The 13283-nt window shown below is 44.3% G+C and overlaps 1 protein-coding gene across 2 annotated transcripts in view; it reads right to left on the minus strand.

Moving 5' to 3' along the window:
- Positions 1–13283, minus strand: part of SACS (sacsin molecular chaperone) — a 70214-nt gene that overhangs the window by 25801 nt on the left and 31130 nt on the right. The window contains exons 1-6 of one of the 2 annotated variants that reach the window (XM_082601938.1): positions 12863–13045; positions 12646–12796; positions 6373–6460; positions 5390–5475; positions 2814–2925; positions 249–395 (exon numbers count right to left, since the gene is read on the minus strand). In XM_082601938.1, the coding sequence (XP_082458064.1) occupies positions 249–395; positions 2814–2925; positions 5390–5475; positions 6373–6460; positions 12646–12796; positions 12863–12873 (595 nt within the window). In that variant the 5' untranslated portion in view covers positions 12874–13045. Of the gene's footprint in view, positions 1–248; positions 396–2813; positions 2926–5389; positions 5476–6372; positions 6461–12645; positions 12797–12862; positions 13046–13283 lie in introns of those variants that run through there. The other variant, XM_082601937.1, reaches the window with a different exon arrangement.

The following is a 13283-nucleotide window of genomic DNA, read 5'->3' on the forward strand; positions in this document are numbered from 1 at the left end:
ACACTGATTCCACCGGAAATGATGGCATTAACTTTTGCATCACATGATGAAGATCTGGTACAGTTACCATGGTAACTTGAGAAAACACAAGACGCACTGATATTTCATTGATATACTTCTTGCCACTGACAGAGAATTTGGGAAAAATGCCTTTTAAAACAGTATCATCTCTGAAGTTAACCCAATAAAGTACAAAATACAGGCTAAAATAATTTTCAGTCTCAAGACTGAAAAGCCAAACACCATACCTGTTATATGATAGACAGAATTAAACCCAATTCCAAATCTTCCAACCTTCAAAGGGTCGTCCTTTTTCCTGCTCCGTGCTATTTCCTGAATGCCGTGCCAGTCCTCTGGGGTGAAAACCGCATTGTTGTACACATAGAGAGCTGGCCCTGGGCATCAAGAGGCAGGTGTTGAGAAAGAAGGGAGCCTGGGTGTTCACTTCTCTTACAATAACTTCCTCTACATAACATTGCTTATTTGATGGGAAGATGGAAAGAACTGAACGGAGTGACTGACTGAGCATTACAGTTTGGTTGTTTTCACATTAAAAACAGAAATTACAAATTAATGGTAAAAATTACCAGCAGAAGAAATATAGTATTGTTGACCAAAAATCCAAAAAGGAAAAATTATGGTACTTAGATACTCAAAACACAGGGCAAAAAAGAAAATTAATCACAGTGCACTACTTTTAAATTTGTTCCTAAATAGAATATTTATTTATTTTTGTGAATGGAATTACCTGTAAATGTTTAAGAAGACTAAAGAAACCTTGTTAATATATTATTTCATAGGGTGAAAAATAACCCTTCTCATGTGCCTATGAATTCAAGCACAGATATGGGGATGCTGGCCACAGTTTGCTTTACAAAAATGGCGTGACTGCTATTTGGAAAATACTCAAAGTGGGGATATGAAAAGGCCAAGACTGCAAGGCTTTTGTAGGAACGATGAGCACGTGGAGGCTGCCTCTGCTAAACCCAGGCCACAGGGTGTCCTCGGACACAGCAGGGAAGGGCCTGGGGGAGCCCCAGGTTTCGCCACACGCCTTCACTTGTACCTCTTAATTAACCACATCCTTGAAACCCTTAGTAAAGTGAGAAACTGGGGAAGATCTCTGAGTTTTCTGCATCGGATCTGACATTCTGAGTCTTTTGTCACCTCATTACATAAAAAAAAAACAAAGGGCTTCCCTGGTGGTGCAGTGGTGGAGAGTCCGCCTGCCGATGCAGGGGACACGGGTTCGTGCCCCAGTCCGGGAAGATCCCACATGCCGCGGAGCGGCTGGGCCCGTGAGCCATGGCCGCTGAGTCTGCGCGTCCGGAGCCTGTGCTCCGCAGCGGGAGAGGCCACAACAGTGAGAGGCCAGCGTACCGCAAAAAAAAAAAAAAAAAGAAAAAAAAAGAAAAAAAAAAAGAAACAGAAACAAGTTGAACTCAAGAGTTCTCATGTACAACACTAAGTGTCAGTAAAGGGAAAAAACTGTGACCCAAGAAGATGACACCAGCCAAGATACCGCTCATGTCTGAATGCGAGAGAAAGACCCTCAAACACCACAAGCACGGAGGGCCCTCAACAAACATTTGTTAATTAAAGAGATCAAAGATCATGTCCACTTCCTTCTGTATGTGCAAGTTTTAAAAAATTGTCTAATCTGACGTCACTTTAAAGAGCCTCTCTCTAAGTATGCTTACGCATAAACTCAGGTAAATAATCTTGTTTCATAATTTTTTCTTTTAATGAAGTGAAGTCAGGGCTGGAAGGAAAAACTCCTAGACATGGGAGAATTGTGAAGCAGAATACTTCCAGGATCTCTTCCTGTCTACAGTTCTACAGTACGCTCCCCAAATAAGGATGACACCAGACAGAAAGCATTATGACACACACGATCTCCTTCAACCCTCAGAGTGACTGGGGGTGGACTACATTCTTGCCACTCCACAGGGGAGCAGGCTGACGGGCAGCCAGCCTCAGGGCCCCGCTCAGGCACAGGGGAGGAAACACGAGGGGCAGGCCTGACTGACACTCGACACGCCAGCACCCCACGGACGTGGACCACGGGGAGCCCCGTGCAGGATCAGGGTTCAGACAAAAGCCCCTCATATCTACACAGGGTATCTTTCAACAATGACTACATTAAATCACAGACTCTCAGAGCCAGGAAACCAGACTGGTTCCACCCTCTCACTGAACAAATGAACAATGGGGGTGAGCTGACTTGCCCAAAATCATGAAGGGGGCAGGAGTCAGGGCTAGAATGAAAACCTCCTGACATACTACGTCTCATCCCATCTCCTTATAGAATTTTTAAAATGCGCAGGACTTCAGGAGTCCTTACATTGGTTATCGTTTCTTACTGTCTTTACTTTCATTTTCCTTACTCCCTTCTCTCCTTCAATCTTTCTTCTCACCCTACTTCAAAATAATTCAAGGGCATTCTCAAAGCACAAAGTAATACACAAAGCCACAGCCTCTAACTTCTTTCCAAATGCAGAGAAGTGTTCTATTTGTCTCGCTAATGATATAAATGCTCACAAGTTGACTGAACAGAATAAGAGGTTTATGTATTTACATTGCTTATTACTCTGAGTTTCAAGATTTTTATTCTTTGCTCTGTAAAAAACACCAACTAGCAGAGACATCTGCCCACAAAAAGCAGAGAAAAACATCTCTTGGAGTTAAACACGCCAAAAAGTGAAGGACAGGTGGTAACTTGACTGTTCATTAAACACTGAATTGTAAATCACTAAAACTCACTTGTTAGTACATAAAATAAAACTTGTCCATAACTAATTATTAATTCTTACCCTGATATTGTGCCATATCTTTTGACCAAAGAGTCTCTGTTCCATACTGAGTTTCATCATATAAAAATTTAACTTCTGTGGCCCCAGCATCTTCTGCATTCTGAATTAATTCCTAGTCAAGAAATACACCAAAAAATAATAATATTTAATAAAACAGTAATCTACTGCCCATCTTTGTATTTACCTATAATATTTAAAAAGTAATTACACATAAGTAAAGGAAACCCACTATTTGCATCGTGAGCGAGGTCTTTGTACATCCTTAGGGTTAGCAAGTGCTGATGTGTGGTCCTTCCACATTGCTTATTGTGTAGATCTGTGTGCCAGCCAACTCAGTATAATTTTTCTCCCTTGGATATCTTAGTAGAATTCGACATAGTTTAGTCTAACGTAAAGAACAGGTGACAATGTCCTGGATGAGCTCTGAATTAGACCAAACCAAATCAAGGGGTTATATTTTAAATGGATGGGTCTTTAGACACAGAATAATCCACCCTGAATTAGCACACTCGTGAACCTCTAACTTTGGGGGGCACTATTTTTTACTTTCCCAGCACCTGGAATCACTAACGGGGGTGGGGGGTGGCAGGGATGGGCAGGAACTGCAGAGGGTGTACACTGATACTACAGCCATGCCGACAGCAAAGCCTTCATCAGAGCGGGTGACACAGCACACCGCCTGCATGCAACAAGATAAGCATCAGACTGAGTGCGGGAACAGTGTGCAAATGAGAGCTGGTTGTGACATCAGGTGGGTGGTTAGTCCACGCCGTGCACACCAGAAGGCTGGGGACAGTTATCCCACATGCCGTTCAACCCCAAACACGAACACGTGACCACGCTTTTATCTACCTCCTCATCAGCTACAAAGTCTTCCTGTTTACACAACTTCCCATTTCTCATGGGATTTTTAAGACCCACTCCCACCCAATTTAGTCTAGTAGAATCCCTCAAAATTAGCAATCTTATTTACATTAGGGTATAATATAAAATAATATTAAAGGTAGAAATAAAAATTAAATAGGTAGCAAAATGCAAGTTTCACTTACAGGATGATAGCACTTTAGAGGCTGGATCTTGCTTTCATCTGGATAGCTACCTGAGACTTATGTGTATTTTAGGCAACAGAGATGAAGAAAACAAGATAACATCCCAAGTCCCAGATTCCAACTATCAGTCTCCGGTTGAACAAAAAATACGATGGGGCCCTTCTTCTCAGGGGATCTCTTTCAAACTGATTCTGAGAAGAGGCAATACATGTGCCAATTTGCATAACATCTTGAGCTAGTCACTAAAATTTCTCTGGATCTATTTCAGCAAAACATCATACAAGGTGGTGGCCTAAGTATAGGTAATTCTAAGATTCCTATTACATCTAAAATGGTAGAATTCTACTAAAATATCCAAGGGACAAAAATCATACTGAGTTGGCTGGCACACAAATCCACACAATAAGCAAAGTGGAAGGACGACACATCAGCGCTTGCTAACCCTAAGAATGTACAAAGACCTCGCTCACGACCACTGCCTTGTTTGCCAACAGGATCTCTATCACTCATTTTTGAATTGATGAGGCCCTACTAAATCCTATCTTAAATTCATTCTGTTCACCTCTCTCTACCCCCATAACCCAATAATGACACTCTTCCCACCTTCACTTTCCCAATATCTCAATATAAAAATGGCTTTCAAATTAGCCTTCTGTGAGCCACTGATGCCTGTTCTCAAAGATGGACGTAAACTGCCCCAGTGCCCTATCATATTAAACTCCCTAGGGTACAGCACTTCTCAATCGGCGCCTGCCTGAGTATGACTAATACTTAAGGTAAGCTAAACTGACCTAGTGCTTATTCTCTAAAATTTTACCATCTAAACTATAAAATATAATAAGAGCTAACATACTGAACATAATAAACACTAAATAATTAGAGGAAAATGCATAATAATTGACCTACTTTACACTTAATTAAGGAAGTTTCTTATTAAGCTTAAACACAAAATCTAACTTTTGCAGTATCTTCCATTTGCATTCTTTTACGATTGTTCAGTTTGTTTTTTTAATGAGTGCATTCAAACTAAAAGACTATATCGTAAATAGAAATACTTAACTAAAACAATTATCCTTTTAAATAAACTCTCCCAAAAAGCAAACTTCTAAATCTAGGGGAGTCAAACAGGCATGGGTTCATGGCCCCTGAATGTGGGTTTTGTCTTATTTTATTTGGTCGGCTGGTTGGTTTGTAACGCCCCTGCACAATGTTTTACATAAAATTCATAAAATTACATTACATAATTACGTAAAATTACCAAATAAATGTTCCTAGAGCAACACTGCATGACTACAGCACACTGCAGCCTAGGGGGTTCCTTCGCCTCTGAAACCTCACATATTTACATGGACTGCATCTCAAGCCATCCCATCCAGCACATGTACTGCGGGTGCAGAGGGAAACCGACACAGCCATTCAAACCTAGACAAAATTCTAAAATGTAAACACTAACAGGTCTGCTAAGCAATACTGCTCCGTCTCGTTTTTATCAGTGTAAATGCGCACACGCACACACCCACGCCTCACCTTAAGAATCTGTCCTCCTTCCGGATATCTCCTTAAAATGTCCTTGAGGAAATCAACCAGTGGGGGAGTTGTTTGACCAAATCGACCTGAGAACACGTGTAAAACTATTTAGAAGAAAGTCCAGTCCTCTGGCCTATTATCAACGTGTTAGTTGGTTCTGAGACACAATGAAGTTGTGCAAGTTCTGACTTCACACACTTCACTGCAGCCCTCTGGTACGAGGGCTACCTGACTAAACAGATTCAGTACAAAGTAAAGCAGATTCAATTTTATCAAATCTCAAGATTTTTAATTAAACTACAAATTAGGTTTTTAAAAAATGTTCAAACATATACCAAATGTCACATAAGATTTTTAATTCAAAAATAAAGAGCATGGCGGGGTGTTGCTATTTTCCAAAGCAAATGAAATAAATGGCGCTATTTTGTGGGTGCTTTGCCACTAAGTAATAAGCCAGAGATTGTGGTGCCTGTTATGACATCCTTAACAGTTGCAAACTCAACCAAGGTTCTGAGTGTTTTGAAATACGGCACAATGTCTCAATGGCTGCCCAGTTCAAATACCCTAAGTCTCTCCTAAACTGGAGATTCTCAGAACTGACCAACCAGGTCACCTTCAGACAGGTGATGGCAAAGAGTAGGGAGCATGGGGGAAGGGAAATAATTTCTCAGATGCACAGAATAAAAATACATCTGTTTATAGGTAAAAAAGAAATCTGTGCTTAAGGCAAAATCATCACTATGAATTTATCTGCATCATTTTAGTACAACTACCCACCACGACCAAGCATCCGCAGGACCCTGCCCGCAGACCACTCCACCCAATGCATCCTTACAGCTCACTGGCTCCACCCACACCTGTGTTCCTCTGGCCCTGACATCCCCTCATCACATCCAAATGTTATGTACAGTCGTTTTATTTTTAAAACATAATCTTTATGCGACTAAAAATGGAATTTACTCCTGGTAAAGTCAATGTTATACCTCCCCCTTTTAAGCCTTTTGATTGAAGGTTTACAAAAAGATGACAATTTTGGGAAGTCAGATCTCCAATCCTGATCCAGTCAGATAACTGAAAAAAGAAAATAAAATTATGAAAAGCAATATAGTTCCTAATTCTGTAAGTTCAAAACTTTACCTCATTTTTTTTCACCTAAGAATGTTTGTTTTACAAAACAGAAATAGAGTCACAGATGTAGAAAACAAACCTACGATTACCAGGGGGGAAACAGGGGAGGGATAAATTGGGAGATTAGGATTGACATGTACACACTCCTATATATGAAATAGATAATTAATAAAGACCTACTGCATAGCACAGGGAACTCTACTCAATACTCTGTAATGACCTATATGGGAAAAGAATCTAAAACAGAGTGGATTTATGTATATGCATAACAAAAAAAAAGAAATATTGTTTGTTAAGTGTTCATAGAAGGAAATAAATTGTTCTGAAGAAGTGAATATTCCAGAGAACAAAAATTTAGTCAAAAATTTTATTTAAAAATGTAAATGCTTTTTCCTTAAATAATTACAAATAGATGAAGATATATAGATTCTGCTTTAAAATAATTTTTAAAATTTTATGGTGAATCAGGATTATCAACATAAACAAAATCATTCTTTTGATCAGCATTTCCAGAGAGTATTACTCAGAACAGAGCTCCATGGGATTCGACAGATATTAGAGGACCAAAAAAAAAAGCTTTAATTTGTTGGAATAATTTGGTTTTTAGGGCATTCAACATATTAATATTATGGTAACCTCCTTTAAAAGGATTATACTAGTGGTATTTCACAAATTTTAGCAGTAATTTTTTTTCATTTATTTTGAAGAGCATCTTATAAGATACTGTTCCTAGAACTACACTTTGGTAAACTGGTTATAGACGTTGTTATAAAAAAGCTATGATGTGAAAGGAAGAGACAAGTGAGGACTCCAACCTCTGAAGCTGCTTTGGTCTATGATTTCCCCAACCGGCTTTCCTGAAAAATGCCTCAATATTCGTTTTCCTTTCGGTGACTGCTCTGTTTCCCACAAAGACAGGGTACAGTGTGTGACCGTGACCCCCAGGAGCAGGTAATGGACTGCTTTTCTGAAAAAAATGCCAGATCCACTTCTCCCCAGCAGCGCACACATGCTACTGAGGAGTGACCTTCAGGCAACAGTCTGCAAACGCTACCCCAGCTCTCGCCTCTGCAACTGACCCTTCCTTGACAGGGAGGACAGGGTGCTGAAGGACAGTGCTCCATATCACGACTCCACCATCTCCATCGTCCACCCCCCACCTCACACGGCTGCCCTCCAGGCTCCCAGAGCTCGGCCTGCCAAAAGGCGGCTTCAGCGGCCCTCCTCCACCAACAGTGGCACCAGCGTGTCCATTCCCAGTTCCTCTCACATCTAACTCAGTCTTCTCCACTTCCAATTGTTCAGACTCTCAATTTCTGTTGGATTTCCCCCAGTCTCCTTACTTTCTGTACATCATCTTCATTCTAGTCCCCATTTCTAAAATACAAATCTGAACACGGGGGCTTCCCTGGTGGCGCAGTGGTTGAGAGTCCGCCTGCCGATGCAGGGGACGCAGGTTCGTGCCCCGGTCCGGGAAGATCCCACATGCCGCAGAGTGGCTGGGCCCGTGAGCCATGGCCGCTGAGCCTGCGCATCCGGAGCCTGTGCTCCACAACAGGAGGGGCCACAACAGTGAGAGGCCCACGTATCGCAAAAAAAAAAAAAAAAAAAAAATACAAATCTGAACACGGTTGTTAACAGTTGTTACAGCTCCCAGTTTATAAAGCACTTTCATATACGTGTTCCCACTGAATCTTAAGGCAAGCCTGTAAAAAAACCTCTGTGCACAGGAAATACGGAGAAAGATAATCACAACAGTACTGTTGTTAACAACAAAAATTCAGAAACAACCCAAATCCTATGACATATTCATACAGTGAAATATTATACAGCAATGAAAATGACTTAACTAAACTGTACATAAATTGGGGTGAATATTCATAACATAATATTGAGTGAAAAAAGCTAAATCCAAGTTGCTACATATAGCATAATAAGCTTCTTGTAAAGTTCATAAACAACTAAAAGTAAACAGTATATTGTTTAGCTTATACACACGCATCCATACACACATACAAACACAGGTATCCACACACACACACTTATGATAAAACTATTGAAACAACTATAAAAAGGCAACAGAATAAAACACACGAAGAGGTAAGGCAAAAGAGACAGGCATACAGGCTGGGGAAGAAAAGAACAGAGGGAAAGGAAACCTTCAACAGCATTGTAGTTCTCCAGTTGGATGATGTCATCAAGGTTGTTCATTCTATTATTAAGTAACTAATTAATTGATTACTAAAAGAGAGCTATGAATAAGCCAAGGATTAGCAGTCCAATTCAGTTAGCTAAGGTACTTTTAAAGAAGAACAGCAAGATGGGAGGAAGGAAGGAAATCTGTAATACAGGAAGATGTCTCCAGGTCTTAAAGAGGACTTGAAAATGAAGAATACACGGAGTGGAACCCTGTTAGTGAAAACACACGTAACTGCTGTGTGAGTCTGACACTGAATGCTTTTGGTAGATTGTAATCAGTGGCCCATATCAAGGCTGTGATTCTCCCAAAGAGAAATCAAGCAGCAGAGATAACCTCAACAGTGCTACCTGCTTTCTCCCCCTGAGCCTGCCAAGACTTGGGAGTTCTGCTTGGGCCTCTCTCCTTGGACCTTAAATCATTCAACCAAGCAAAGTGACATTGGTCGTGTTCATTTCCAGAGGCAACGAAACCTTAAAAGTTGCCCATTTCAGTCTTCATATTTTGTTTCAAACAGAATGAGGACAAAATACTTTGAACGCCGGGTCTCTGTTCAGGCCAGCCTAAGCCTCCCTTAAAGACCTCAGAGACGCTCACTTTCATTTACTAGGAAACAATAACTCTCTCCAAATCGTGAAGCAAACAGTATAATATTAACTGCAGTCTGGATCTCCCAACACTTTTTCCTCTGTTCAGCTGTCAAGAACACAAGGAGTTCTCAAGATTCAAGGGATGACAGTTAGGACGTTGCTGATCAACTAAAAGACAGGAAAGGTAAGCGATACTTCAGACCTCCAGGTCTGAGGCTCAGACACATTTGGCTCGAGGAGAAAGGGTCAGGAAGATACGCAGCTCTAACGGACAGCTTCACTCTCCTCACAGGACAGGAAGAAGAACTTACAGATTCCTCTTCCAGACCAGGAAAAGCAAGAGAGACAAGAAGAAGAAGGATGGTAGGTGACCTGGAAAGACTGAGGACCAAGTAAGTGCCCAATGCTAAGTTCAAAACCAACCAGAACCAGCGAGTGACACCGAGGTGTCAGCAGCTCTTGTTTCTGCTTACCCTGAAATATGCAGAAGTCTCACCAATGATTCAAATCTAAGAGGTTCTGAGCAGCAGTGAATAAAAAGGGAAAGAAACCACCTCCATGAAAGATTCACTTATAAAAAGGAGACCCTTCTTGATGACATGCGTTAGCATCACTAAGGTCACCAGTTCAGTAGAAGTCACAGCCCGTCCTCTGCATCAGGAGAGAACTGTGCCCTCTGATCGTTTTCTAGGAGCGCTCCATCCTTGAGTTCAAAGTTCACTTTTAATGGTTTAAGCTCTTCTTTGTTTTAAAGAACTTTACATTTAACTTTTATTTATTCCCAATTGACAGCCTGACAGGTTCTCTCTGATGTGGAATAGTCAGAAGTCCATAGACTCCGGAATAAGACAGACGTGGGTTCAAATCCTGACTTGATACTTTATCTCTCTGAATCTTAGCTTTGCTCTTCTACAAAATGGACTAGTCGGGCTTCCCTGGTGGCGCAGTGGTTGAGAGTCCGCCGCCGATGCAGGGATGCAGGTTCGCGCCCCGGTCCGGGAGGATCCCACTTGCCGTGGAGTGGCTGGGCCCGTGAGCCATGGCCGCTGAGCCTGCATGTCCGGAGCCTGTGCTCCGCAACGGGAGAAGCCACAACAGTGAGAGGCCCGCGTACCAAAAAAAAAAAAAAAAAAAAAAAAAAAAAAGGACTAGTCACAACCATCTCATGAGGCTGGCAGCTCTGAGTAGTAAATGAGATGATACATGCAAAGTCCCCAGCAGCACAGTGTGTGGAACATAGTTAAGTGCTCAGCAAATGTTAATCATATTCCCAGTGAGTTCACCAAGGTGCAGAAGGAGAAACGCACTGAGCAAGCTGCTTCCCAAAATCATGTCCCCAGCCCTGACCGCTATCCCTTGAGCTTCAGTGCCAGATCCATAGCTGCCTGTTGACCATCATGCCCTAGACTCTTACACAGCAGAGACCTCAGAACTGGTTAGAATTCATTTTATCCCATTCCTACCAGAAATAGGAAAACAGATCCTAACATGTTACTTAACTCGGCCTCTGTTACCCGCTGGTAATACAGGAACAGGATCTAGGTCATCTACCTCCCCATGCATTTCCCTAGGTGCTTATATCCTGCCACCAGCTCAAACATATGCAAAAGCGAACTGAAACTTGGATCCCCCCGAACTTGTTCATCTCTGCTAACTGAGCATTCTTTTCCTGGTCTGACTCAAGGCCTGTGAACATCCTTGGCCGGGCCTTCTCCCTTATTCTACATCCAACACCGCCACCACCCCTCCCTCAGTCTGCACAAATACACACCCCCGTCCGGTACCAAACCACCATAATTTTGGCTTTTACAAAGCCCGCTGTGCATCCTTTCCTCTCAGTTTCAGCTCCACGATCGAAGTCTGGAAGCACACCCCTCACACTAGCACCAGCTTCCTAACTAAACTCCCCGCTGCGCACCCACTCAACCTGAAACACGCTGCACACCACGGCCGCGTCCACCATCCCACAGCAGTGCTTTGCAGAGACACCTCCAGAAACCTTTCCAATAGCAAGACAGAGCCCCAGCTGACTCTTTGGCTCTGACCACATCTAGGGGATAAGATGACAAAGGAGAACCAGAGGAACAACCAAAGAAGTAGGGATAGGACCCGGGTGGGTACACAGGAAGGTCAAGAGACTGGGGCAGACACAGATAAAGAGGTAAGAATGACAAGCTTTCCTTTCAGTCCTGCCCAAAGCCCTCAATCAAGCCACTGTCTGACACCAAAGACCCTGGGGAACCAAGCAGTAAGGAGGACTGATCCCTGGAGGAACACAAGAACAGGTTAAACTGAAATCTGTCTAAGAGGGCAAGAGACCAGAGGGTGCACCCAGGCACACAGAAGGCTAAGATTACACTGAGAGGTTAAAAATCACGGGTACCAAGCATGTCCCCAATATTTGTACTGGGTAGTAAGGAAATCCAATACTTGAAATGCCATCCTGGGTGGCTCAAGCAGTCCTTGTGTATCTGGTTCAACTCTTTTTTACCTCTTTATCACTTAAAAAGTGAAGATATTTACTAGGATAAAATAATAAGTTAATTTCTAGTAAAACGTCTCCATTTAACACCTCCTTTAAGAAAACTGTAGTATTTCCACCAGTCTTAAAGGTTATATATAACATGAAATACTCCTATTTTCCAAAGTTTTGATCTGTTAAATCATTCATTTGCACCTTACAAGTTTTACTATAAATTTACTCCTCAAAATAACAGCTTCCATGTTAAAGTATGCCTGAAGATCCTCTCAGTCCTAAATTTCTGTGATTCAGAGATGGGTAGAAACTTCTAAGCCATAAAAGGTGAAAACGTACTGACCAGGATTCCAGTTAAATGCATAACAAAATCAGAAAAATATGAGTAATGATGAAGTCACTTCAGTGGTTATGGCTCCGAAGAAGCAAACCAAAAAAAAACAAAAACAAAACAAAACAAAAAACCCTCTTGCTAAAACGCCCATCAAAACAGTATATTAATTTCAGGAAGTGAAGATTCAGACAAAAGGGGGGAGGGGAAAACAATGCTGAAACGGGAAATCGACAGAAATCACAGCAGTGACAGGCACACAGCCCCGTCCTTCGATCGGTATCCACCAGGCATGATCATTCCCAGGCGAGCGGGAGCCCAGTCCCCCGTCCCAGCCGCCCCATCCCCGGCCTCTCCCCCGAGACCCCGTCCCAGGTACCCCCCGTCCTCCGCCCCCATCCCCGGGGCCCCGTCCCCAGCCCGCCCCCCCCGTCCCTGGTCCCGCCGTCCCCAGGCCCCGTCCCCAAGCCCCCCGCCCCAGCCGCCCCATCCCCAGGCCCCACCCCCGTCCCCGGGACCCCGTCCCCGCCCTACCTGCCGGCCTCCGAACCACAGCCGCTGCTCCGACACGGGGAAGCCCGTCTCGGCCGCGAGGCGCCGCTTCACGTCGCGCACCGTCCAGGACGCGGGCACCGCCAACGTCCTGCAGCCCACGCAGCCGGGAAGCACGGTCACCCGGAGCCACCTGTGTGAAGGCAAAGGCCTCAGCGGGCGCCACGTGGGGCCGTGCCCTGGGCCGACCCACGCTCACCTGTCGCCCATGACGTGTCCTCACCGCCGGCGATGCCGCGCCCGCACCATGCTCCCGCCGCAGCCCGCGCCTCCCGGCCCGGCCCGCCGACAGGGAGCCGCTGGAGGAAGCCTCGGCCGAGGAGGGGCCGGCAGAGGCGGCAGCGCGCTCCCGGCCGCAAGGGCCCCGGAGGCGCCGCCCGCGGGCACGCGCCCGCCCGGACCGTTAGCTGAGAAGACGCCTGGCCTGCGCGTAAGGCCCACCCGCAGGCCCTGCCCCGGCCCCGCCCCTCCGAAAGCCCCGCCCCTCATGGACCGTTCCGGAGGAGATGCCCCTCCCGTCAAGCCCCGCGTCTCCCTCACCTTTCCTTGAGGAGACCCTAGACCCACCAGGCCGCGCCCCTCCCTCAGGCCCCGCCCCGCCCATCAGGACTCGCCCCGCC

Source organism: Mesoplodon mirus (assembly GCF_964341445.2).
Source record: "Mesoplodon mirus genome assembly, chromosome: 17".
NCBI classification, from domain to species: domain Eukaryota; kingdom Metazoa; phylum Chordata; class Mammalia; order Artiodactyla; family Ziphiidae; genus Mesoplodon; species Mesoplodon mirus.